Below are 27277 nucleotides of genomic sequence, written 5' to 3'. Positions count from 1 at the left end.
AGTTTCTATTCTTAAATTAATCGATCTGTTTGGTATGGAATACGTTTTACTCGATTTGGTCCACCACTATTTATTAAAATAAAGTTTTCAGGTGGGCTCAGGAATGTTATCAATCGGGTTATCTTGTCAGGATTCCTATCAGAGAGCTACTTGACGAACGCAAACATCTCCCAAAAAAGCAACTAAAATACCGGACGTAATAGTCGCACCTTGAGGTTTGTGGATCACGAAAACTGATCAATAAAACGTAAGTAAGTTATATGGCTGAATTTAAAATTGTGATTTTGCAATTTAACTATAGTTTGACAAATAAAACGACGAGAGTAGATAAATGATTTTTTTTGTTGAACGATAAACTAATGTTTATAAAACAAGGTTTTTATACATAGCACAAAGGCTAACAAATTATTGTAAGCATTAATTACTCGCCTGAAATATCCATACAAATTGAAAATATCTCCTGAGTAAAAATAAATGCCGCCGACGGGAATTGAACCCGCACCTTCTGATGTTCAGTCAGGTGCTCTGGACCACTGAGCTTCGTCAGCTTATTCTTTATATATAAAATATATATAAATATATGTATTATAAGCAGTAATTGTCGATTGAAGTACTTGTACATATTGAATTATTCGGCGGGTTGGGAATAAGCCGACGTAGCTCAGTGGTCCGGAGCACCTGACCGGACGTCAGAAGGTGCGGCTTCAATTCCCGTCGGCGGCATTTATTTTTACTCGGGAGATATTTTCAATTTGTATGGATATTTCAGGCGAGTATCTGATGCTTATAATAATTTGTTAGAAAAATGATATTTTTACAGAAGAAAAAAGGTGCCATTTTGGATGAACATAATAAAATAATGTTTTATTATCGTCCTAATGCATGAGTAAATGAAATGATTATGCCGTTAGAGTTGAAGAGACGGTTAAGAAGTAAAGCCCCGTTCAGATAAAAATAAAAGTTTGGTTCATCGATTTAGTTTTTGTGCGCAAGTGGCGTGTCATGGGCGTGTCTATGTTCTAAGCACAATCAATTGCAATAAATACATTGTAATACAAATATGATTATTTTAAGATTTATTCGCCAATCATTCTATCTTCTATATCAAATTATATATATTATCAAATTAAATTAAATCAAATTATCTATATCAAATTATATTATAAAATATTCGTTTGTTCAAAATCTTAAGTCTCCGAAAAGTTCTACACCGATTGCTATGAAATTTTGACACAACATTGCGTTTGAATACGCGTGTGTTATTAAACGTAAATAAATTAGTTAATTAAGTGTTAATCTTAGGTGACCTACCAGGCAAATATGGTACTGTATATTATCTCCATATAGATCATTGTAGAAATGTATTATGTATTTGTACAGCGCCCTTGAGGTGATTTTGTACAAAAATGGCGCTATAAAAATCATCCAAATATTATTATTATTATACAAATGTCACCTGTGACATATAATATTTTTTAAGCTGTTTGGATCTGTTGGACGTAAAAGCAACACGCACTTTTGTTTATCTATCTGCACAGACAGACTGAGCCACAGCAACGTGTGGCGGGGAACAGTTAATTTAAATAATTATTGAGCCATTTGAAACATATCATTTAGTGTTGGAACGCTTTGCGATTCTCTTGCCGGCAGTCAAACTGGTACTGTTTTTCATGTTTGGAACAGCGATGCTAGCGCTGCTTGTCATATTCCGAAACTAGCAAGCGAAGTAAGCCCGAAATTACCGAACCGCCTCAAGTCTGTCGTCTGTGTGATATTTCAAACGGATAAAATCGCGGTTTGGAAGCGAACTACGAGTTCCTTGCTTCCTCAACGCGAGACTGAACTCGAACATGGCGGTGTGTTGTGCGAAGTGATCTGTGTTCTATTCTGACAGAAGCGTGAAAACTGAATGAAATAATGTGCAAAGATGAAATAAAATATCAACTTTAGTGTGTTTAAACAGTGTGGCACAATGTTTCGGACCGGTGCAAAAGGATTAAACCAGAATAAATTGATATTCTTCACAGCAGTCTGCTTGTTTACATACGTCCAAGGTAAGACTCGAGACTTGCTAGTTTACAAATCACAAATGTTACTATTATCTGTATCTTATCGGAGATATTAGATATTGGGTCATCATCCGCTGACACGGAAACATTCATCAATGAAGAAACTCAATCAAAATGACTTTATTTTGATAAATTTGGGCCGAGTTATCTCGTAAGGACAATGGGCCCATTTATCAACATTGCGTGGATATCTTTCATGTCCGTGACTTGCTGGAAATAAACAGCTTTTAATATCCAAGTCCCTATATAAAACTTGTCCATTAAATGTGTGATATTTCAAACTACATAATTTTGTTTATACAAACGGTTTACGCCAAAGATTTATTTAAAAGATTAGCATCGAAAACTCTTATTGCCCTCTTGTCAAATTTTGTTCACATTTCGAGAGAAATCCGGTTATTTATGATTTTATCGAAATCAATTTGCTGATTCGAAATTTATCGGATAACCATTACATTTATCTTAAAATATCCACTTTCAATAAATTTACTTTAATATTGTATTTATTTGTGTTTTGTGAGGTTCTCAAATTGAGTGTAAAAATGTTGATAATATTGTTGGTAGGAAGATGGTACTTACTAATTGCAAAAAAATCTCCCAAAAATTCGCGGCAAAATTAGTTTTAAATAACATTGAATCAAATTGAACCATGAAATACATATTTTTACGGTATATTATATGAATTATTGTTATTTATTGATTGTATGTACATATTACAAACACATTATTAAATAATGGATTGGCCAATAGGTAGGTACCAAGAATCTAGAAGTCGCCATAATGGCCAAATAGAGCTAACCAATTAGTTTTTAAAATGGTGTAACAATGTATGTACTGCTAATATATTGATATTTTTATGAATAAAATTTAAATAACAATATTATGTATAAGTGGTCCGCCCACACGTAAAAGTCAGGTCAAGTTACAAATTTAATCAGTATTATCGCCAGGCTACGAAATCAAGGTTTCATTGATTTTGTCTAACTAGTTTTGAAAATATAATAAAGTATGTATAAATTATTACAAACATTGTATTATTACCGTGAAAAATAATTGGGATATTGCAATTCTACGGGATTTGGGAATGGGATGTTGCAATTCGGGAATATTTGGGAACAGAATTGCGATGTTGCAAGTTGCAATTCAAAAAAAATAATATGGAAACAAGATTGGGATGTTGCAATTTGACTGGAACTGGGAAAGGCATTGAAATGTTGTGATTGGGACAATATTTGGGACAGGATTGAGATGTTGTGATTAGACCAAGATTGGGAAAGGATTTTGACAGTAATTGGGAACAGTATTGGAATGTTATAATTTGCATTGTATGTTTCTGTGATGTTGTGATTCGGTGTGAATTGGGAACAGTATTGGAATGTTGTGATTAGGCCAGAATTGTGAACAGTAGTGGAATGTCGTAATTATAACAGAATTGGGAACAGTCAATTGGAATGTTGATATTAGGTCAGAATTAGTAACAGGATTGGGAAATTGCAACTCGGCGAGACGTGAGGACAGATTAAAGAAGTTGCGATTCGACGGGAATTGTGAACAATATTAGATTGTCGTGATTAGACCAGAATTGAGAATAGTATTGCAATGTTGAGATTAGGTCAGAATTGGGATATTGCTACTCGACGAGATATGGGAACAGAATAAAGACGCTGCGATTCGACAGGAATTGTGAACAATATTAGAATGTCGTGATTAGACCAGAATTGGGAACAGTATTGGAATATTGAGATTAGGTCAGAATTGGGATATTGCTACTCGAAGAGATATGAGAACACATTAAAGACGTTTCGATTCGACGGCAAGTGGAAACAGTATTGGACTTTGGAACAGGATTTTGGAATTTTGGAGAACAAGGAATACAAAGGAGATGCTGCGATTTTAAATTCAATAATAATTGGAAACAGTGTTGTAATACAATAGTCCTTCAAAACGATCTTATTACCTTTCTAATTATATTCCCGTGTATATAGCATCTCATAGGTACTTAATATAAAATACTTTAGTTTGCTAAGCCAGTCAAAAGTCAAAGTCAACCAAATACTGACTGGCTTGTGCAGTCCACAGTCCACACTTTAAGCTCTGTCTCTGTCAGCGGTGCCTATTTCTGAAAGATCGCAATGTAAAGTTCGTTAGCTGTCACAATATTGTCACTAAACGCAAACATTTGACTGAGTGCGAAAACCGTGCTTTACCTTAGCCGGTATAATTCCCGTCCCAAGCAAAATCACTCAACCCCACAGACATAGGAATTAATAGACGAGAAGATAATGGCGAGGGGTAAAATCAACTGTTGAAGAACGAAGGGAGTGAAGCTGACTGTGATTCGTCAATAAATCAATCTGACAGTAAATAGGCATCTCGCATTATAATATCACCATTTACTTCTTAAAGTAAATGGTGATATTATAATTTCAAAAAAATTCGGTTCATTTTCAGATTCGAATATTTCGTTTAAGTATTTAGTTAAGACACTTTTATAAATGTTCATAATTTACTTCCCAGCAACCAACCAGCTTTGTGTTTCGCGTCCAGACGTTTCTCGATGTGATAGTAACAACTGATTCATATTATACGATGTGAATATGCTTAAAATAAAGTAAAATAATGCTTATATATGGAATGTAATACGACAATTGGGTTTATTCTCTTTTTCACATCTATTTTTACAAGTTTTCATAGTACAAGTCAACATTTTGCCGTGTTATTTCGTAAAATGAACCGATGATGCCTCGACCATAGTTCGCACAAGAATGATGACGTCACGTTTTCAAATTTCACTTGAGGCCATACGCGAGCACAGCCGGCTCCAATGGAACCGGTATGGGGAGTGGGGATAATACGCTTTTAATCACTTAGGGCAGGTCTACTAATATTCATATGTCTATGCTCAACCCACATCTGGTGATGGTAATTCTCGAAATATGGATTTCGAAACTCTCAAATTAAAATTACACATTTTAGTACGATGATCAGGATTAGAAAAATAAACTTTATATTTTCCACACACGGTTTGTGAAAATACCCCCATTCTGCGGTGGCATTTCAGTCGCGAAATTTAATAATTTAATGTCCACGGTATAAATAACCACAAACAATAATTGCACGTCACAGTATAGAAGTATAATCAAATGACGACAGAAAGTAAACAATTAATACAAGCTCTAGAAGGATATAGAAGTAGGAGAAATAACTAAATACAAATAATAACACTAATATTTGGATGATTTGTATAGAGCCGTTTTTGTGCAAAATCAACTCAAGTACAAATATATAATACATTTCTACAATGATCTATGTTATTAGTTATTACTAACTATACATATATGGAGATAATATACGGTACCACACTTACCTGGTAGGTCACTTAAGATTTATACTTAATTAACATTAACTAATTGTTTATTAGCGAAATTTAGATACAAGATTTAGGACATATTTTTGGAAAATTGGATATAATTGGACTTTCTCTCAGGAATGGTATATTTAATTTAAGGGTATGACCGCTTAAAAAGGTAAGTTTTTAGTTTAGACCTGAATTCTGTTGGACTTGTTATGGATCATAGTTCCGGAGGGAGTTTATTCCAAGCCTTCGGCCCAGATGCTCCGAAAGCGCGATCACCAAACTTAGTATTTGGCTTGCGCTTAGGTTCCATCAGTCTGCCTACAGCTGATGATGTTGCTGAACTAAGATTTGACTGCCTCAGACCAGTGTTTTCCGGGACGCATAGTTCAGAGATGTAGGGTGGGGCCATTTCATTAACGGATTTAAAAACCATCCAGCACAATTTGTACTGGATTCTTTCAGGGCACTAAGTCTAATTATACGAGTATATTTAGACTTGGGTCAAAAATATTGATTGAAAATTGTGATGTATGGTAATAAGTTGAGTAATTAAGCGATAGATGGCGCTAGTCATAGAGCTTACTCCAGAATCCGTCAAATGTAGCTAGAGTGTAACAGATGCATGTGAGGTTATAGTGATAGGGAACAAACGAACCAGAGAATTACCAACCCTCGGGTAATGAACAGTGTAGCTAAATCCAGACCAATTATTTATAACGTAAATAAATACAATTATACGTAGAACCTTTTACTTTTTAGCAAAGAGTTCCCAACCCTTAAATCTGCTAAGTAAGAACAGATATAACAAAATATATGATATTATAGCCTTCTTGTATCTACATTTTATGTAATCTATGTACAAGCGAGTGTTTGAAATGCTCAGTCCTTGTATTGTTAGATTTAAACAGGATTTTGGAACGAGTAGGTTCATGTATGTACGTGTAATAATATTATAATTTACGAGTATTTGATAATTTAACAATACATGATGATAAAATGGGTTACGTTTAGAAGCTATAATATTGTAACAAGCGCCTTAAGGGAATTCTGCGGTGGGAAGTGTTAGTCGCGAAATATAATATATACGAGTATTTGATAATTTGAACGCTCGGCACGGAGTTTATTTAGCGTGTTTATCCGGGGAACATGGCGGGCAAATAATATAAATCATATTTACTTTATCTCCGACCTGACTCCGCAGTGACTGTGGCATGTTAGCTATAATAGGTAACAGTAACCGGGACTAGGAGTTCACGTAGGTCTACACAGCTCCAGACCGGGGTAAACCTCACCCCTTGTCGAACAGGGTAAACCTGCCATTAATTATTATGGTGGAATTTTCGTAAATTTTCTATTATTTTTAATTATTATTATTATTGAGATGGATAGGCTGATGGAGATATTTAAAGAAGGTTAAATGCAGGTATTATATTATATCCCACTAGAAGACTTACAATATTATTTCTTATTAAATACTCTAAAAATACACACATTGGAAGACAGGCGTAAAATAAACGACTTAGGACGGGTTGTTTCGGAGAATCTGAACAATTCATCAAATTTCAACGTTCATTTTCAAATTCTGTTTCTATTTCAGTTTTGTCAAGCAACTAGCCCACAATGATATAAAAACAGAACTTGAATAAGTCTTTCACAGAACCCGAAAATGAACGTTGAAATTTGATGAATTGTTCAAATTCTCCGAAACAACCCGTCCTTAACTTTTTTATTCGAAATTCAAGCGAACTTCTGCAGCTCATAAACTTACGAATACCCACAATAACAACACGACAAAATACACTATTCCAATGCAACACCCATAAGCGAAATTACATTGCGAACTCCCCAATACAACGGTTTCACACTATGAGAAACCAATACTTAGGTGGTGTCGATATATTTAATATTAACTTTGCGAATTTTGTGGATCATGTAAAAGACTTTATTCAACACTATTCCTAAATGGAAGTTGTATTTTTGTAAACCAGTCAAATTGCTGTATTTTTTAATTTTGTTTCTTGCATGTATTATTTTTTAATGTAATTTTATTTTTATTATTTCTTTCTCATGTTTCAAAATTGTATGTCATCAAATTTGTACCATTTACATTCACGGGATCTAGGAGGTTTTGACTGGACGCGGTTGGCGCTTACAAAAAATGTCCAAAGAAGCGAAGCTAGCAGTCCACAACGGAGTGCTGGTACTTATCCTGATTTATGACAGAAAAGCATGGAACTGGCCTCTACCTCTGTAGTATGAAAATAGACTGCGTGCTGTGGAAATGAGATCCCTGGGGCGTATGTGTCGTAAAACAGGGTATGATCGTGTGAGAAATGCGGAGATTCACAAAAATGCAAGGTTGAGTTAAGCTTAATGAGTAATATTAACAAAGGGATCTTTAGATGGTTTGAGCACGTAGAGCAAAAACGAAGAAAGGAGTGTGTTAGTTAAGGCGATGCCATACGTAGTAATGCAAAATCATGTGTTTTTTGTTTGAAAATTTGGTCGCCTAGAAATGTTTCAGATGCTTTAATTAAATACTGCGAGTAGAATACATCTTGGCCTTTGAAATAATCTAGTATTTTTTAGATAAGTCTTTTTATAAGCCCAGAAAATATAATGTATAAGGCCTGAGAAAACTGCTTTAAAGTTCAAAATCTCTTACTTTCGAACCCATTTTCAGTTATGGTTTTATTGTATAATGTGGAAAATTAAGTTATTTATAAAATGATCGAAAAACATTTAAATATTTATGTCTGAACATCCACAAAATAAAATAAAAGGCACTTTTTGGCCATGTTTTTTTCTTGCATAAATCAAAACAGGTGGATGGTGTTAAGCGAGAATTTAAGCCTTATCGCCATCTACGTAAGGTGTGTTATTGATAGCGGCTCGATTAAAAACATTAAAAACAAACAAAAACCTTGTTCTATCGGTATTACAATGGAAGATGCTCTAAGGAACTAGCGTCATTGATCCCTTCGGCACCGGTGCGTAGTCGGGATACACGCCAAACGCGCGCCCAACATTTGTACACGGTTGACATTTGTCACATGAGAACGGGTCGCTTCTACGATTCGTTCTTAAGTTCAACAGCTCGGCTGTGGAACGAACTGCCGGTCTCTGTGTTTCCTCCCTCCCAAAACATGGGACTCTCAAGACCCATGTTCACTCCTTCCTCTCCACAAAAAGACCCTCCTCACAGCATCCCCAAAGATGACATAGGCCCTGAGGGAAATTATTTTCTTCAGGGCCTCCTGTGTGGAGTTAATATAAAAAAAAAATTACACGACGTAGTGCATCGCCTTAACCAAATACTTGAGTCGGGCCATAAAAAGAGTCAGAATAACAGAAGGATATGTATGAATGAATAAGGCGACGCGTGTGTGCCAAATCCGAGTTGTTTGGCCATCTGTCCTCTCTGCCTACCCTTGTGATGTTTGATTAGTTAGTTAAAATATGTTCTGAATTTTGGGATTTGTCAAGATTTAATTCAGTCTTTACTCAATTGTGTGTAGTATATATTTATTGCTAATGTCCCGCAATACGTGAATAATACTAACCTAATACCTAATACTTTTCCCGGAAGGAAGGTTTAGTTTGGAAAATGAAGGGATAATATAATAGAACCACTGCCAATTTTTCGAGTTGATGAAATTTCGGGCGAAAGGTAAAAACCGTCTTGGAAATCAGGTAGTTTTGAAATATGTTTTGTGTGTCGGCCGTGAAAATGGGCAAAGGGAATTTTTGTGATTGTCAAAAGATCGTCTTTGTAATTTTTGTGATTGTCAAAAGATCGTGCTCGGCAACTCTATTATTTTACAATTCCTTGCCTCGCGCAGACAAGACAAACAATCTGAGTTGCGTGATTATTATTACGGAAGGCGTAAGAACAAAAATACTTTTGGCTTTCATATTCCTCTTAATACACACAAGCCCTGCTTATTTATGGGGGTACATCAAATACATACATTATGTAATTAATAACTGTATTATATTGTGTAATGTAATTCGTATATCTTTTTGTTATTAAAAAAAAACACGATTGGAATCTGGCAAGGTCGGTAGCGCGGTTGACTTTGGTCCCTCGAAGGAAGTTTCAATCCTCAGCCAAAGCAATTAAAACGTTTTTTACGTTTTGATTTTTTTAATTATTGACAATTTATTTGATGTTTGACATTTGTGTGACTGGCACGAATGCAGTTGTGCTAGGTGGTTCGGGCTGCAGTCTGTAAGGTGATGGTTGCCATGGTGATTGCCAACCTCCGATAGGAGAGGCTGCCAGAAGTATTTTATTTTTCTGATTATAATTATAGTACTAAAATACGTAATTTCCATAATTGATTTCAACACCGATCTAAAACCGCACATTCCGAAACGATTCCAACTGGCTACAACGTCATTTTGGCATAGAAAACCAATCATAAAACGCCAATGTCTGGTCGCCCGGCGTGACGTTTTTACGGCAAATCGAAAAGGGCACATTTTAAATCTTTATAGAAAATTTATTTGTCAACCTATAAATAAAATTAAAATACCTTAGGATAATAAAAAACAGTAAAATTACCCTATTCTTCACACAATGAGTTCCAATTTTGAAAATGACACAAATTCAAAGAAAATCCGAGTTAATTGAAACAGAGTTACAAACACAGACACATGGCCGATATTAGTATTTTTGATATTTAGTAAAAAGATGTAAAATCAGAAAATTAAACCTATCGATGAAATGGATTTAAATTCCCTAAATCGTGTTGTATCAATGGATTGAAATAAATCCGCCTGCGGTTCTCGCAAAAGTAATCATTGAAAAGTAAATATTGGTAATTGTAAGCGGACCCACTCGACCGCAAAAACCCACCGCACTTATCGAACAGCCCTCGCCCTTTCCCCGTACAGATTCGAGTATGCATCGATGCAGTCCCATATAGAGGGGAGGGGCACTCGAAAAGTTGTGTATGCTTTTGACGAGGAATGCCTCGAGTGCAGTTGAGTGTACATGAATGAAAATAATTGCTTTGGGTTATGAAAATTCTCATTAAAATTATTTGTGCGCAAACAAACATATGGTACGAAAATTTTCTATAGGGGTTGGAATTATTATATGGTTTTATGCAATGAACATTTACAATGTGTCTGCAAATGGGATAAAACATTGCGTTCGTAGGCGAAAGGGAATATCTCTAAATAGTATAAAACTGTCTGTTTGTGCGCTTCGTTCTTCTAAACTACGCAATGGATTTTGACAGAGTTTTCACTATCATTTAGAGAATTTCTTCTGGAAGGTTTGTGTATACAGGGTGTATCGGCACGTACCCGACAAACTTTAACCAGCTATTCCTCAGCACATTTGGAGTAAAAAATGTTATGGGCGCTTTGCTGTCCGGTAACATTTTTTTCCATTAAAAACAAAAAATAAATAAAAAAATCCACACTCCGTCACTGTCATTTGCATTGTTTCTCGTGTTCAACAGCTGTTATTAGCAAGTGTGTCGAAAAGTGTCCTCGCTCTTTCGTACACACTAAATAATAATAGTTAAAAATGAGACGAATGGTGCCGTGCCATTTCGTTGTGATTGTAAAAGCGCGCCAACGTAGGTACGTACGTGCATTATTCAACGAAACTAGAACAAAATATTGCCAGACGGGTTTTCAAACTTTGACAAAGGATAAAACATTGGTGACATATGGTGAAAATATGAATAGTAAATTTTTTATTAAAAAAAATGTTACCGGACAGCAAAGTGCCCATAGCATTTTTACTCCAAATGTGCTAAGGAATAGCTGGTTAAAGTTTGTCGGGTACGTGCCGATACACCCTGTATAATACATGAATATTATATTTATAAAAGTAGAGAAAAGTCGATGTTTTATGAACAAGTCGTAAAAAAAAATTCTGAAGCTCATTGCCAACACTTATTTTATACTATTTAGAGATATTCAACAATATATTATTCATTTTCTAAAAAACGACAACAGTTTATTTATAAACGAGTTTTGCTGTGTAAGAAGTTACACCTTCTCATATCTCCTGAGCACAGTTTGATAATGCCTTCAGAAGGCGAAACAGCTGTCATGCTTAAATAATAATAATAATAATTACGCAGCAGAACTTGTTTATAAATAAACAGTTTTTTTGTAAATTTTTTATAATGAATACATTATGTATTTTATTTGAAAATTACGTTGAATAGTGACCTTTCTATGAGTGAGTAAATATTGTTCTTGTTCAGTTTTGCAAAGTCTGGTCGGAAATCATGTAATATTTTGGTATTTCACGTCAAAGGGGGTTTCGGCAATTTGCAAAGGCAAACCATTAAATATGCTATTCATTTGCACCTGAGTACTTACTAGTTAGCAGTGAACGTATGCAAGCATTGGATATTAGCGTATTAATGCAATTATATTTTTTAATGTTAGAGTAAGGAACATATAATGTTGTAAATATCGGTAAAATATATGTGTGTTTACATAAATATATACATATGAATATGTATGCGTCTATGTATATGAATATGTGTGTGTGTTTGGATGTATGTGCGTATATGATCGAATCCTGCATAATAGTATGTCTTATTCTTCTTTATTCTTTTTTTATTTATTTTATTTTCTCGTTTTTCTGTTTTATTTTATATTTTCTATTTCCGTTATAAATTTTGTTCTGTAATCCTTCCTATTTTCAACACGTTTATATATTTTGTTGGGTGACCGGATAAATCATCACAATGATAATTCATCACATCTTTAAAAAGTTATATAAAGTCATGGAAGTTATGAAACAAAAACTTTATTAACTGGGTTAAGTAGGTTAGGTTTAAATTTTTTTTCATCGTTTCTAATGACTTTATATCACTTTTTAAAAGTGTGTTGAATTATCATGGAACCATTTAGTTGATATGTTCACACTAGACCAGTGGCGGCCGGTGGTCAAAATATATGGGGGTTCACCGGATTACAACATTAAGTCATAAAATAAATTAAATAAAGGTACGTACCTATTTATAAAGAAGTTCTATTCTCTGCTCCTTTTGTGTAGCGAAGACCTCTATCAATGCTTAACACTGATAGTGCGTTCAGTCTGTCCTGGCTCAACGTGTTTAAAAAAGATTTATTATTTTTAACGTTGAGAAACATCTTTGGCTTTCAACTGAGGTCATTCCAAAGGTCATGAATGGTGCACAAAAGTTTTAGTAATTTCACAGTCTCGGGAAAGTCTTCTAATAAACAAGTACTATAAAAAATTTGTAAAATTGATAAAGCGCCGTTAGCTTTTGAAAAATCTTTCACTTTTACTGAACTTTATTTAGGAAGTCATACGTTTTAAACGTCACATTGAAATCATGTTCTGGGAAATTCGACCTGTATCGATTTTTATTAAATAGCTCATTATGGTGTTTAACTTAGGCACGGTAGCCTGAATCCAATTGCATGCTGGTGTCAACATTTCCTAAAACCTGTAAGCTCAAAACTTTTTGGAAATGTAAATGACAAGAATTATGTTTTTTTGATTTTTTAAGAAAGGTGAGTTACATCAGTAACACCGCTGATTGTCCAAACTGAATCAACATCGTAAATTAAACACGTAAAACAAAATAAACTATTCAATTGATCACATGCACAGAGCTACGAAGCTTTGTTATACATTGTTTTGTTAAATGATCGAGTAAACTTCTTCGATCCAGATTTTCACTCTTGTTTTATTATCAGTTCAGATTTTAGGTGGACCGGCATTTTCTATTATCACTTTGTTTTCAAAACTCGACCTATTGTTCTTAATGTATTCCACATTCAAACTCATTCTTAATTTATACTTTGAACAAACACAAAAGTAATCATAAATTAGTATAACCTGCAATTGATATACCTTATTAATAATTGATATACAAGATCGATATAACCTGCAATTAAACTTAAAAACTTTCGCAGAGTAAGAACATTTTTTAATTCAACAGACCGCGCCCGGCAACGGCGAGTACCTACTGACTAAACTGATAATAAGTAATCTGACCATCACTCATCTCTTAATGACAAATTTTATCTTAAATGCTTGTATCGAAGAAGCGAAACATTCGCTGAAAATAGCAGATGGTAAATTGAAACCACGATATCGACAATAACATTAAACATACGCGTTTTAGTTTAACTTTCTACTGAATAAACCGTTCCTTCTGATGTGGTGGTAAAACCCCGAACGCCGTCCATGATATGGTATTATTTGCAAAGAATAGTATGCACTGGTATGTACCCACACTTTCGACTGTTCCACAGAATATGCGACAAAGCAGTTAAATTTTGGATCGCAATCGAAAACGAACTGCTACGAACATAGGCACAAGTCAAAGTCGGTCTGCAAGTTAAGCGCGCTTAATAAGTAGGTACCTTTTGAATGAGATATTATAACCGAACCGAGTTTCATATTGTGATTAGTCATGTCGGAAATCTTATTGGATGTTCGGCGCTCGGGAGCACATATTAGCTGGCCGCTACTGCACTAGACCTCACATAAATATATTCCATTGGTCACCATGAAACAGGCAGTCGCCTAGTATGGTGATTTAATGTATCATACATAAATAAATGTTATAATGTATTATCATGTATTTTATAAATAAAATAAACACTTATCACACACTAACGGATCTTAAAAACGTCATCACGTGTACGTGATCCGGGATATATCCCCGGATGGGATTTAGCCTCCACGTCACAAAAACTCTCGGCTGGCTGCGGTCCTTCACTATTCGCTTCCAGTGCTCAGTCCTGCACATCCTGCTCCAAACCTCTTCCCGGTATTTCAGTTAATTTTTAAGCTCGCTTTGACCGATGTTTTTACGTCAAGTTGCTCTTGAGAGGAACCCTGACAAAGATAAGCTGACGAATAACGTTCCGAGCATACTGAAATACCGGTTATGAACCCACAGTTAGTAATATACACCCGGGAATATTCCCTGACGTAATATATAAATTCCCCGAAGTCGGGAGTTTTTCTTTTATTAAGAAAGTTATTCTGAATAAAGTTGTCTTTTTATGATGAAAATTTACTATATTTAAAGATTTAATAACGAGAGTAAAATTAGTTTTTTGACATCTCCAAAACAGTTACGAGCTTTCAAAGCGAACTTCAGTAAGACTTATACAATCACGTCGTAGAATTTTACAACTGGTCTTAAATTAGTTTTGTAGTAAATTATTTATTTATTAACGCCCTTTTTCGGGGTTTTTACATGTGAATATTAAGAAATATACATTATTTATTTTACATAACTGAATTGCTTCATTAAAACACCTCGACTCCGGTGATGGGTCTGATTTGACCCAGTGTTTTTTAAATAAAAGATTTTGCCGCAAATATCTCGTTTAGGCTAATTTCCTTTTGTCTATTCTTTCATCAAATATTTACCCACATTTCGACTCAAAAATGATTAAAATCGGACACGTTTTAAACAAGTTATTAGAATAATTGTGTATAAAAACACGCAAAAATTCGATTTCTTCTCAGTTGAATTCGAGCAGCCGACGAAACAGCATATCTCTTGCTCTGTCCTTCCGTCTTTGTCTCTCACAGTCCCGCGCAGATGTTGTCAACCAATCGGGCACATTTCTAGTATTGTGATTTTTTTTAGTGACTTTGTTTAAAAAGCCTTTTAATTTCATCATTTCAGCCGGGTCAATCTGGACCCACCATCGCCGCATGTGTTTTATTTTGAACCTCCGGGTATTACGTGTTACAACAATTTGCTTAAAGATAAATTGAAGAAGTCCACTGACTTGGTATAATTGTTTCCCTCCATTAGTATTCTGGGCAAAGAGGAATACATATGGTAGTTAGTCCCAGAATTTCTGCACTGAAATAAATCCTGACTTTTAGTATTACGTTGTGGAATCCGAAAGCTAATCAATTCTGAACTACCGTACTATCAACTAAATCATTTAGAATATTATATAGAAATACCAAGTGAGTTAAAATTCTTCTGTCTGACAATTTGAGCATGTTCATATAATTTAACAGAGTGTTGTAGTTCAACATAATTGCTGGAATACTTATTTTAAAATTTATAAAACGTAAGAATTTGTTCTGTATTCTTTCTACAGCTTGTACATGCATATTATAATGTGAGTTCCAGACAGGAGAATTGTACTGAAGTTGACTTCTTACATAGGCAAAATATAACAATTCAATACACTTTATATTGTCAAGATTTCTGGTTAGCCTAGTTATAAATCCCACCAATTTTAAGCCCTTATTAGAGATTTCTGTTATGTGGTTAACAAATGAAAGATTTGATTTGCCCTCAAGAGCAATGTTATCAATGTTGTAATCAAAAATCACTGAACTTTTTAGTCGAGAAAGTCTAACTATTTGACATTTTGAGATATTTAAGTAAAGTCTATTTTCATTACACCTAATTAATAATTTGTTGATATTGTCTTGAAGAATGTTGCAATGGTAAATATTTTGAATAGTTATATAATTATGAATGGTTCCTTGTCTAATTCAAAGCTCTTTGCTTTGTAATGCAATAGCACAATCCACCCAATATCCTATACCCCGTATCCCTTGAGTTATTTCCATGATATTTTTCTGTATGTACACGGATTATTGGACAAAAGCCCTACATAGATCTAGTCATGTAGAGACTCCTAGACGCCCTTAAAAATACTTCATAAATCGAATTCCATCTCTGCTATATATGGCTTGTAGCTGGGTCTCTGGGTTAGGGGAACTATTTCATATTAGATTGTTCCTACATTTTAGTGCCGAGGAATCTAATAAAAGTAATAAATGCACCCTTCGCATATGCTGTAATTTTATATCGTTACTTGCGTTCAATCAATGGCGAAATTATTGCAGAGGACGTGTGATAGATAATGTAGGCTAATAGAAAAAAATAATAAAATAAATGCCAACATTTTAGACTTGTTACTACTAGTTAGTGTCATTCACTGATTTTTCTTCAACGGGTATTTTATTATAGACATTTAAAATAATAGACGAGCCTATCAGGGAATGGGGAACAAACCAAACACGTGTGCGCGGGAGACGCCGATTGTCAATAAATGAATCTGATGGTATACAGGCAACTCGCATTGTAATGCCACTATTCAGTCCCCGAAAATAATATCTGCTTACGATTTACTAGTCCTTTTTACAATATCGCACAATTTGCTGGCTGAGTGAAAAACTTAACTACAAATCCGGAATCAGGTAAACGAAAGTTTGTGCTTGTTTAAAAAACTTTATATTTTGTTATACTATTTAGTTAGACACTTCACAAATGTATATATTTACCATCTCAACTAATTTTCAGCGACGCTACGCCAGGCGGTTCGTTTAAAAATGAATATTCAGTTCCTTCGCAGAAAAGTCCGACAATACTACTGCCTTGCTAACCTTTATCTCACTTTACTTTTCTGCGCAGGGTCTGTTTATTTCAATGTGCGCTCTTCGGCGGTCAATGTATGACTGATGTCGTAGTTTATTCAAAGCATTCTCGTATTCTCCGCGCGCAAAATATGGTCACATGATTTGCCTACAGCTCGTCGAAATGATATCCGGATTTCATGTGAGGGCAAGTCTATTAATTTGGAAGTCTATGGTTTTTCCCATATTTTAACGTGTTTTAACATTTAAAATCATATTAGCTATGTACACACCATCAGCAAAATATATATTCATATTTGAATTATCTTTATCCGCTACCAATGTTTATCGACACACTTTTATCAATTTTCAACGAATTTTGTTCCAGTCACTCTTTTACCGAATAAAAAAATGTATTAACATTATGCATTTTTTTGTGTTTGAAGTATTTTGCTACATTTTGAAATTGCAACGACGACAGCGATTAAAAATATAGATGTATTTCTTCCCCAAATAATGAATACTGCATTGATGTGTACAGAAGTTATTCAAATAAATTCAAAGAAAATGTGTTAGATAAAAATGAGATATTTATTTAACAAATATCGCATAATATGGTCAACATAATTATAAGGGTTCAGATATTAAAAGCGAATCAGTTTCCTCTTTTGTACACAACTGCCGCCACAATCGTCTATCCTCATCCTCTTCAGTGGCCTGCTAGTCCCAACAACAAAAGAGTTCACAGCAGTGAAACCAAAACTTGTCCCATGATTGGGTTTGGAGAATTTCTTCTCATTGTTGAATCGTTTAAGATTGAGTGGGTCACAGGTTCTAGCAACACGCACATATCTGCGCAGTCTGTTCCTCAGAACTTTATCTCCCTTGATGACCGCTGACCAGACCGGTTCCACTTCGGATGCTGAGAGCAAGGACTTATCGTCCAGTTTCCTGAAAATAAAGGACGCCAACTCTACAGGCAATCGGCTGATCATGTCGTTAACATCGGATGCAACTCGACTGACTCCCATAACACACAATAGCGAATAGAAAGAATTCATATTAGATTTTGTGGAAATGGTATGCAGGTTAGTTTGGGTTTGTTTTGAAATTCTTGGAATTATACAGGACTCCGTTGGTTTAGGTAATACCGTGCCGCCGACCTCAAATACATATTTTATAGGAGAATTACATTTCCATAGGTGCTGGTGTTGAATTGATGTATATGAACCTTCGTATCCCTAATTTATCTATAATTATTTACAAGCGCAGACCCATGTTAAAATCACGGGATGGTCACTTGGCAAATAATTTTCTGTTAAAATAGTGGCTACTTTATCACTTTTTTGAATTCTTGATAATATCTGTTCCAATTTTGAAAATTTACAATTCAAAGCAAATTTGAGTTATTTTTTAACTAGAGTTACGCAGGATGCATAGACAACCGAAATATAAGTTTTGATGATTTTGATTTAAGTAAATATAATCATGTCAACTAAACTGTGATGTCTGTACGAATGTGGATGAGTGCAAGCGAGATGGAATGCTTGTAAGATCTTATAAAAGGCGATGCACGTTAGTTGTCCGCTTTCTTTTGCTACAAGCAGCTCCCCAATAAATACCAGTACATAGATCACCTAAGAGTATTATTGCATACTACCCGACACGCTACAATAAAGGCACGATAATACTCCATACATTACATAATATTTTTGAAAGAACAAGATCATACAAGTTGATAATAAAACTGCAACCTATACATTTATACGATATATTGTGCATTCAACGACATTGTTGTGTGAAATAAGAAAACCCTGTTTAAAAATGCACCCCTCATTTTAGTTGAATATAAATAACACATCTAATGTTGCATTCTATAGTTCGATAATTTTCAATCTATATTCAATAGAAGCGCACGCGTCGCATAAAGTGTCACACGACGCATCGTCGGGTTTACTGAAACTAAGAAATGAAAATATGTATGGGGAAGTGCTGAATGATTAATTCAGTTTTTCAAAGGCAAAAGGCTGCGATTTTTTTAAATTTTTTTATAGTGAATACCTCACAAGAGTCCCAACTGCTCCCGTCTGGAGCCAGTGAGACTATGGCATCCCCAATTGGGGGATGTTGTGAGGCTGAAGGTAAGTGGGGAAGGGAAAGAGGAAGGTGGGGAAGTACCTGGCTATTCAGATCTAGTCACTAAACACGGCTAAAGCCATTTGGAGCAACGTTTCAATTCTGAATGGTGGTCTTACACCAGGGCGATACTGGTAGTATCTTCCACTCTGGAACGTGCCGCAAATATACTATATATTATTTTAATTGATTAATTGTGAAATAACACAAATTAATCAAATAAAATTTATTTGCGCACGCCGGGTTCGAACCCGCGACCTTCGGAATGGCAGTCCAATGCGTTACCACTGGACTATGCCGGCCGTCATAGTCCAGTGGCGATGCGCGCTATCTTATATTAATTGAAAATATTATTATTTTATTTAAGTGATAATGTTATATTACAAAATAATATTTATGACTAGCAAATAAAATCCGCAGGTTGAAAATTTCAACGGTTCCTTTTTAAAATAACAATATTTTACAAAAAGTTAACAGCGCTAAATCTGTCCCAAAGAGAGGTCGTACATGACTTTATCGTTCTAATATCTTCTGTCTTTTTCGTTTTCATACAATATCTACGTGTGAGAAGATAAAGGAAGATGACGTACGTACGACCCCACTGTGTGAGTACTATATACATATAATGTTGACCATTTGTGCAAACATATATATAAAGGGTTCCATGATAACTCAACACAGTGACAATTCAACACACTTTCAAAAAGTGATATAAAGTCATTAGAAACGATGAAAACCCAACCTAACCCAACCTACATAACCCAGTTAATAAAGTTTTTGTTTCATCACTTTCCATGACTTTATATAACTTTTTAAATATGTGATGAATTATCATTGTGATGATTTATCCGGTTACCATATAAAGAGGAGGTGGCGTATCGTTAAAAAACTGACTGTCGTCTTACCAATGCATAATGAAACAATCTAATTTATTAACTGAGGCGCATTTGTGGTAAAATTATGTATGAATGCGTGAGAAATCTGGAGAACCGCAAAGAATGCAAAACTGATATAAGCATAATGAGTAAGATTAAGAAAGGGACGCTTAGATGGTTTGGGCTTGTAGTGCGAATGAATGAACAAACGAGTGTAAGGAGATGACGCAAATGTGAATGGTAGAAGTCGGGGACGCACGTGGAATGAGACATGGCACGATCAAGTGAATCAGATACATACTTGAATCGGGCCATGTCAAGAGTCAGAATAATAGAAGAGTATATATGGGGCGATGTATGAATGTGAATCAGGCAATGAGTGTGTGCCAAGACCGAGTTGTCTGGCGGTCCGTCCTCTCTGCCTACCCCTGCAGCGAAACGGCATGATGGTTGTTATTTAGTTATGTGGGAAGTATTTTATTCCTTTGACCCTTATTTCAGCCCTTATCGCCCCCTTGAAGCCTTTCACCGCCCACCTTTTGCCCCCGAGGCCACCACTGCCCCGAGGCGGGCGGTATCGCCCCAGTTGAGAAATACTGCTTTATATTGTAATGTTACACCTTACAAAAATGGCTTCACTTCCGTCGTTAGGGACGCTGATGAAGGTTTATTCGGCCTTGTCATGCCAGCTTCCCTGGGGGTAGGTGGGGAAGGATAAGAAAAGGGGGGAGTTGTTATTCCACCGGAGAGGTGGAACGTGGAAGTATAGAAGCAACTTGGTTAATGTTAAAACCTCCCCCGATTTGCGTGTACTTATACTTATAACTTATGACTTAAACCCCCCTACAAAATGCATTAGGGTGGTGTGCACAAGGGTTGTCAGAAATTTGTAGGTAATAACTTCAAATATTGTGCAATTCTGGGAGTCGCCAAAATATTGACGCTTTTGCAACTTTGCCATAACACTTGGAAAGCTTTTACGAAAGTTTGGCAATATTTGGCTTTGTAAAAGACGGCGTTTGGATTAGTGATTAGAGTTTGCCTGTATAATTTTGCGGTTAGCGGTCAAATCCGAACACACTTAAAAAGTGGTTCAAAAACATTTTAAAACTATAGTTTTATAGGTTATTCGGCAAAAAATCATTACTTTTAATGACTTTTTTTTATCTCTTTTCATTCGTCATAGAACCAATCGATTATTATTGCATACTCATATTCCTGCTCTGTTCGAATCTTCAATATGAATCCATTCAAAGGGGCACATAACGACAAATTCAATTTGTGACGAGTATTACAATGATCAATTCATTATATCTTCAATAGCACACGTTTCATATAAAATAATTACAGTGCATCGAAAACGTCAAACATCTATGAAAAGCGTTGTTATTATTTTTTATGAATGAATTTTACAAATTACATTTTTTTAAAGTATTTACTATCAACTCTGTATTATAAGATGTAGCTCTTTGAACACGCACTGTTTTTCTTTTATTTGATTGCATTATTACGTCTTACTAGCTTACTTGTACCACTTTATGCCATCGCGGACATTTCTGTAGGCCTTTTTAATATTTATAATTCCGTAGTACATAATTTTGATGTATCTCATAAGGTTTAGCCAGCGTTAAAGATATAGTGCACGAAAACATATTTATACAACTTGATTATAAAACATCAACTTTTTTCTACTTTCTATAAATATAATATGCATGTATTATATATGTAAACCTTCCGCAAGAAATTCTTTAAATTATATTAAAAACCCTATCAAAATCTGTTGTGCAGTTCAGAAGACCTAAGCGCACATACAGACAGACGCGGATAGCGACTCTATTTTATACTATTTATAGATTATCACTCTGGCGTAAAAAATCTCATTATTTAAATTCCACTCGGGACCGATTCTGAATCAGTGTCGAGTTTGAGATTCGTTCAAACTCGCAAGTGATAATTTACCCACTATTGCTGTTGTTTCGGTGTTTTCAATGTTGTCAAAAATCATTTGAATCATGTCGATTTTTACTTACATTTTTTTTAATTTAAGGTTTTATTTTAATAATAATTTATGTAATTATTTCTCTTGTTCGTCCCACGGTTAAAATAAAATCCAATTAATCAAATTTTTCTCATGAACGAATCTTAAAATTTTGTGTATTCTAATCGAATCTATTTTAACGTAGAATCTTTAATATCGAATCGTTCAAACTCGGATCATTGCTTCAGGACGAATGATATTGTCAGTATCGCCCTCAAAAATTCACACGTTTCTTGCACAAGGGTAGTTCATATGATTTCCTTTCAACCCTTAGTGGTACCCGCACTGCCCACCCCCTGTATTCTGTACGACGACCATTCTTCACAATCGGATAACGCCTCCTGGGTATTTTTCCGCAAGTCAACGGATGTCTAAAGAGGCTGTTGCAACAATACTATTGATGTTCTGTGCCCCGTGGGGAGGGGGGTGTGTGTTTTCCTCCTGTTGTGTTTGAACTGTAGAAATAGGGGAGACTCGGGAAAGTTGAAACTGAGGTAATCAGTGTTAGTAAATTTGTAGAAGCTTTTAGTTTTGAGTTGGTAAACCTAAATCAAAATAAAACTTTTATTTGGGGCTGAGACTTTGTTATGTGTAGCCCGTTCGATTATGCATACATTTGATTTTTATGTGAATTTTTTTATTTTTTTGTTTGTTTATTTATTTATTTATTTGTTTGTTACAAAAATATTACAGCATAGATTTTGACTGTCCAACTAGGAAGGTCTCCCGTTCTAGGACAGTCAAATTGACAGTGAATATACACAATACCACACAATAGTCCCGACTGCACGTAGCCAGTGGAAATGTGGCATCCATATTTCGGGGTGTGAGACTGAAGGGAGTGGGTAAAGAAAGGAGATTAGGAAAACAATGTTTTAGATTTTATTTTATTTGCTTTTATTTCAATACATAGAACAGGCATGGTGCCCAAAAATTTACATACATGGAAATTTAAATATGTAGTAATAACAAAAATTATAATAATAACAAAAATAGTAACAAAATGAATTAGCTAAATATGCGGAAGTAAATGACAAATAAGAATGTGTAAAAGGTAATATACACTTAAGGCGATGCCATACGTAGTAATGCAAAATCATGTGTTTTTGGTTTGAAAATTTGGTCGCCTAGAAATGTTTTAGATGCTTTGATTAAATACTGAGTAGAATACATCTTGGCCTTTGAAATAATCGAGTCTTTTTTAGATAGGTCTTTTGATAAGCCCAGAAAAAAATAGTGTAAAGGCGTATGAAAACTGCTATAAGGTTCAAAATCTCCTACTTACAAACCCATATTCGGTAATGATTTTATTGCATAATGTGGCAAATTAAGTTATTTATAAAATGATCGAAAAAAAATTAAATATTTATGCCTGAACATCCACAAAATAAAATAAAAGGCACTTTTTGGCCACGTTTCTTTCTTGCATAAATCAAAACAGGCGGATGATGTTAAGCGGGAATTTAAACCTTATCGCCATCTACGTAAGGGTTGTTATTGATAACGGCTCAATTTAAAATATTACACGACGTAGTGCATCGCCTTAAATACAATTAAAAGTCGCACCTGTACTGGTGAGACACTGATTTGGTAGGTACAATGTTGCTTCTCTTTAAATAAAAGCCTTCATCACAATATCAGTATGATTAATTGTAAAACTTTTTTTTAAGTGTTTAAATTGGTAATTGAAAATGTCTATTTCATTATTAGAGCCATGTATTGTGTTATAATTTCTTAATGTTCGCGGTACAGGGGAGAAATAACCTGTATTTGTGTGGTAGGCTTTAATATAGAAAATGTCTTTCATCCTCCTTGTTGATTTTCTTGATGGTATATTGATGTTAATTTGGGATAAAATGTTTGGTGTATCAACTGATGCTTGTATAATTTTGTGTAGAAGCAATACATCATAAAGTTTACGTCTGGCTGTCAGTGAGTGTAGTTTATAGTGCAAAATTCGGTCATTATATGTTCTAAATTGACCAGATAATCCTTCACAAACACGGGTTAGTTTTCTTTGTATGAATTCAATCCTATAATTATGAATCTCATAATTGGGAGACCAAATTGTTGATGCGTATTCGAGAATACTTCGCGCAATTGATTTATATAATGTTAAAGTTAATTCTGTACTTTTAAAACAATTTGTGATTCTTAGTGTTAATCCTAATACTTGTGATGCACTTTTTGAAATTGTATCTACATGTTTATTGAAGCTAATTGACGAGTCAAATGCAAGTCTTTCATTGAAGTTGTCCGAGAATTTATTAATGTTCTTTGTGAATGAAATTACAGTACATTTGTTTTCAATAAAATATAAATCATTTAGTGTGCACCATTCATGAAGTGATGACAAGTCGTTTTGCAAATCGGTGCAATCTTCTAATGATGTATTTTTTTGTACAACTTGAGCTCATCGGCAAAAATGAGATATTTTGATGTTTTTATTCTTAAAACTATGTCGTTGATAAAATCTCTAAATATGTTGCTTGTGTCGTGATGGAGGTCTTAGCCAGCCGAGAAATTGATCTCACCACGCTTGGGTGGGACATTCACGTTTACATCATATATTATATTCCTCTTTCTTCGTTGTTTGATATATAATATATACATGCCCAAATCATCGTATCTAAGAGTCTCTTTCTTAATATTTATTTGCGGATCTACACATTTTTTACACGGTCATACGTGGTTTTACCTCATACTTGCCTCAAAGATTTCAATTCTACAGCATTCAGTCTGTAACACATTCTTTCTCTGTTAGTTCCATGCCACACTGCCATACAGCAGGGTTGGCATCAGCACTCCATTGTGGACTGCTAGCTTGGCCTCTTTGGATAGTTAGTATTTAGACTTTCGAACCCGAGACTCCTGGATCGGGAGCCAAGAAATCTTAAATTTGATTCCCTTTAAATGTTAAAGAAGCCAAAAGTCTTGCAATTTCCAATTTTTCCAATCTCTTGATCGTAAACTAAAAAAAAATATATATATGTTATTCATAGACATATGAATATTAGTAGACCTGCCCTAAGTGATTAAAAGCGTATTATCCCCACTCCCCATACCGGTTCCATTGGAGCCGGCTGTGCTCGCGTATGGCCTCAAGTGAAATTTGAAAACGTGACGTCATCATTCTTGTGCGAACTATGGTCGAGGCATCATCGGTTCATTTTACGAAATAACACTGCAAAATGTTGACTTGTGATATGAAAACTTGTAGAAATAGATGTGAAAAAGAGAATAAACCCAATTGTCGTATTACATTCCATAAGTAAGCATTATTTTACTTTATTTTAAGCTTATTCACACCGTATTATATGGATCAGTTTTAGAAACATATACTATCACATCACAATGTAGCGATTCTCAAGTGTGCTCATCGTTGTTTACTGGGGTAAGTAAATTATGAAACATTTGTAAAAGTGTCTTAACTAAATACTCTGAAACTAACTACGACTCTGAAAATAGAAGCTGCCTTACTTTGCCGAATTTGGACTTCGTAAATTAGTTCATAACGTGGCGAGTAATTTGCGCTCCCATGTAAAAATGTCTATTCATTCAAAAGCAGATTTTACTTTTAAGAAGTAAATGGTGATATTATAATGCGAGATGCCTATTTACTGTCAGATTGATTTATTGACGAATCACAGTCAGCCTTACCCCCTTCGTTCTTCAACAGTTGATTTTACCCCTCGCCATTATCTTCTCGTCTATTAATTCCTATGTCTGTGATGTTATTTGTGTTCCGTGCTTACGATAATACCAATATTACTTTCAGATGATCTTTAATGCACTTCCCTCGTTTTATAAATCGTTCATTAAGCAAACACTTCATTTAAGCGAGTAAATAATGATTTCTTCGGCAAGAAAACTATTCTTCGTAATGCCAATCTATTCACAGAATAAACACCTTTCGATCCAATCACAAATTTTCCTCTGATTGGAATAGAATGCTTTTTTCTGAAACATTTCGTCAGTCATATGATAAAGAAATTCCTAGATTGGCACCTCGCAAATAATAAGCAATTGAAAAATAATAGTCACTGCGATATCATTTTTTTAGAAATAATATCTTCATTTAATTTTTTTTTTTTTTTTTTTTTTTTTTTTTTTTTTTTTTTTTATTGAATTTTTTTTTATACATACATGGTTACATAAAATATTGAAAAATGTATAAAAAATATTGAAATAAATGTACATAATTAAAAAAAAATCCCACGAAGGCGAAGCCTGAGTGTGGGTATTATAAGTATTTTTATCTTATTTCTATGGTTTAAGTGAAGATACAATATTAATTTATTGACACTGTATGTCGAAAAAACCCATTTTATACCTTATAGCCTAACAGGGAATAACTCAAATGTAAATCTAAACATAAAAATTCACGAAAGAAATTGCCTCCTTAAATTCGCACCCTGTAATTCAAACTGTATAAACATTAGTAGTAAAAAAGAAATAAAATATCTTGGAATAATTATTGATAATAACATTAAATGGAAAAGTCAAATAAATTCCACAGTAGACAGAATGAGAAAACTAATCTATATATTTTTTAGACTAAGAAATATTGTATCATTAAAAATACTAAAAGATATTTATTATGCATTGGCGCACTCTGTCCTACAATATGGAATCGTGGCTTGGGGGGGTGCATATAAATCATCCCTACTCCCACTGGAAACTATTCAAAAAATACTAATAAAAATCATCTTAAAAAAGCCATATTACTACCCAACTATAAATGTTTTTCAAGATTTCCCGGTTCCCCCACTTACAAAAATTTATGACAAAATTGCACTTCTACAAATACATAAAGATTTCTATAGTAAAAATAATTTACCACAATTGAATATTAGCAAAAGAATAATATCTGTTGGAGGACTAACCGTGCCACTAGCACGAACCACAACAGCACAACATCACTATATATTCAAGGGTGTAAAATTATTTAATAAATTACCCCTTGATATACGATCGGAAGAAAACTACGAAAAATATAAAAAAAAATTAAATTAAAATACTCTTGTACCACCTCATAACTTTACTTATTGTTTAGAAATATGTTTTTGCCTTTTAAATTCTTTGAATCATTTATTAACTAACCTATATTTTTATTATTTTTATTGTTATTTTTTGTTTTATTACTAATATTTTTTGTTTAATTTAAACAAATGTAAAAATATTTTTGTTGTCCTCTCCTAAACACAAGCAGCTGCTTTATTAGGAGAGTGATTGATATATTTCTGTTTATATTGTTAAAAAAATTGTAACCTTGTTTATATGTTTCAATAAATAAAAAAAAAAAAAAAAAAAAAAAAAAAATTAAATATAAATTTGAGTTATTTTAAAAGAGTTACTGTAGAGATACAATACAAGAAACTAAATCATGTAACATGTAAAAGTTTTAAAATAACACAAAAAATAAGGTAAATACTAGTT

General features: G+C 34.2%; 1 protein-coding gene across 1 annotated transcript in view; it reads left to right on the top strand.

Annotated features, from left to right (window-relative positions):
* Window positions 1-1738: 1738 nt before the first annotated feature.
* The window catches only part of fra (neogenin protein frazzled), a 255958-nt gene continuing 230419 nt past the window's right edge, over window positions 1739-27277 (top strand). Inside the window, exon 1 of the mRNA XM_089647815.1 lies at window positions 1739-2054. Coding sequence (XP_089503941.1) covers window positions 1973-2054 — 82 coding nt within the window. The 5' untranslated portion in view covers window positions 1739-1972. The remainder of the gene's footprint in view (window positions 2055-27277) is intronic.

This window comes from Hesperophylax consimilis, chromosome 27, assembly GCF_061612785.1.
Source record: "Hesperophylax consimilis isolate HC1 chromosome 27, BYU_Hcon_1.0, whole genome shotgun sequence".
Taxonomy (NCBI): Eukaryota; Metazoa; Arthropoda; class Insecta; order Trichoptera; family Limnephilidae; genus Hesperophylax; species Hesperophylax consimilis.
The sequence above is the reverse complement of the archived record's forward strand: the minus strand, read 5'-3'. Positions and strand labels throughout refer to the sequence as shown.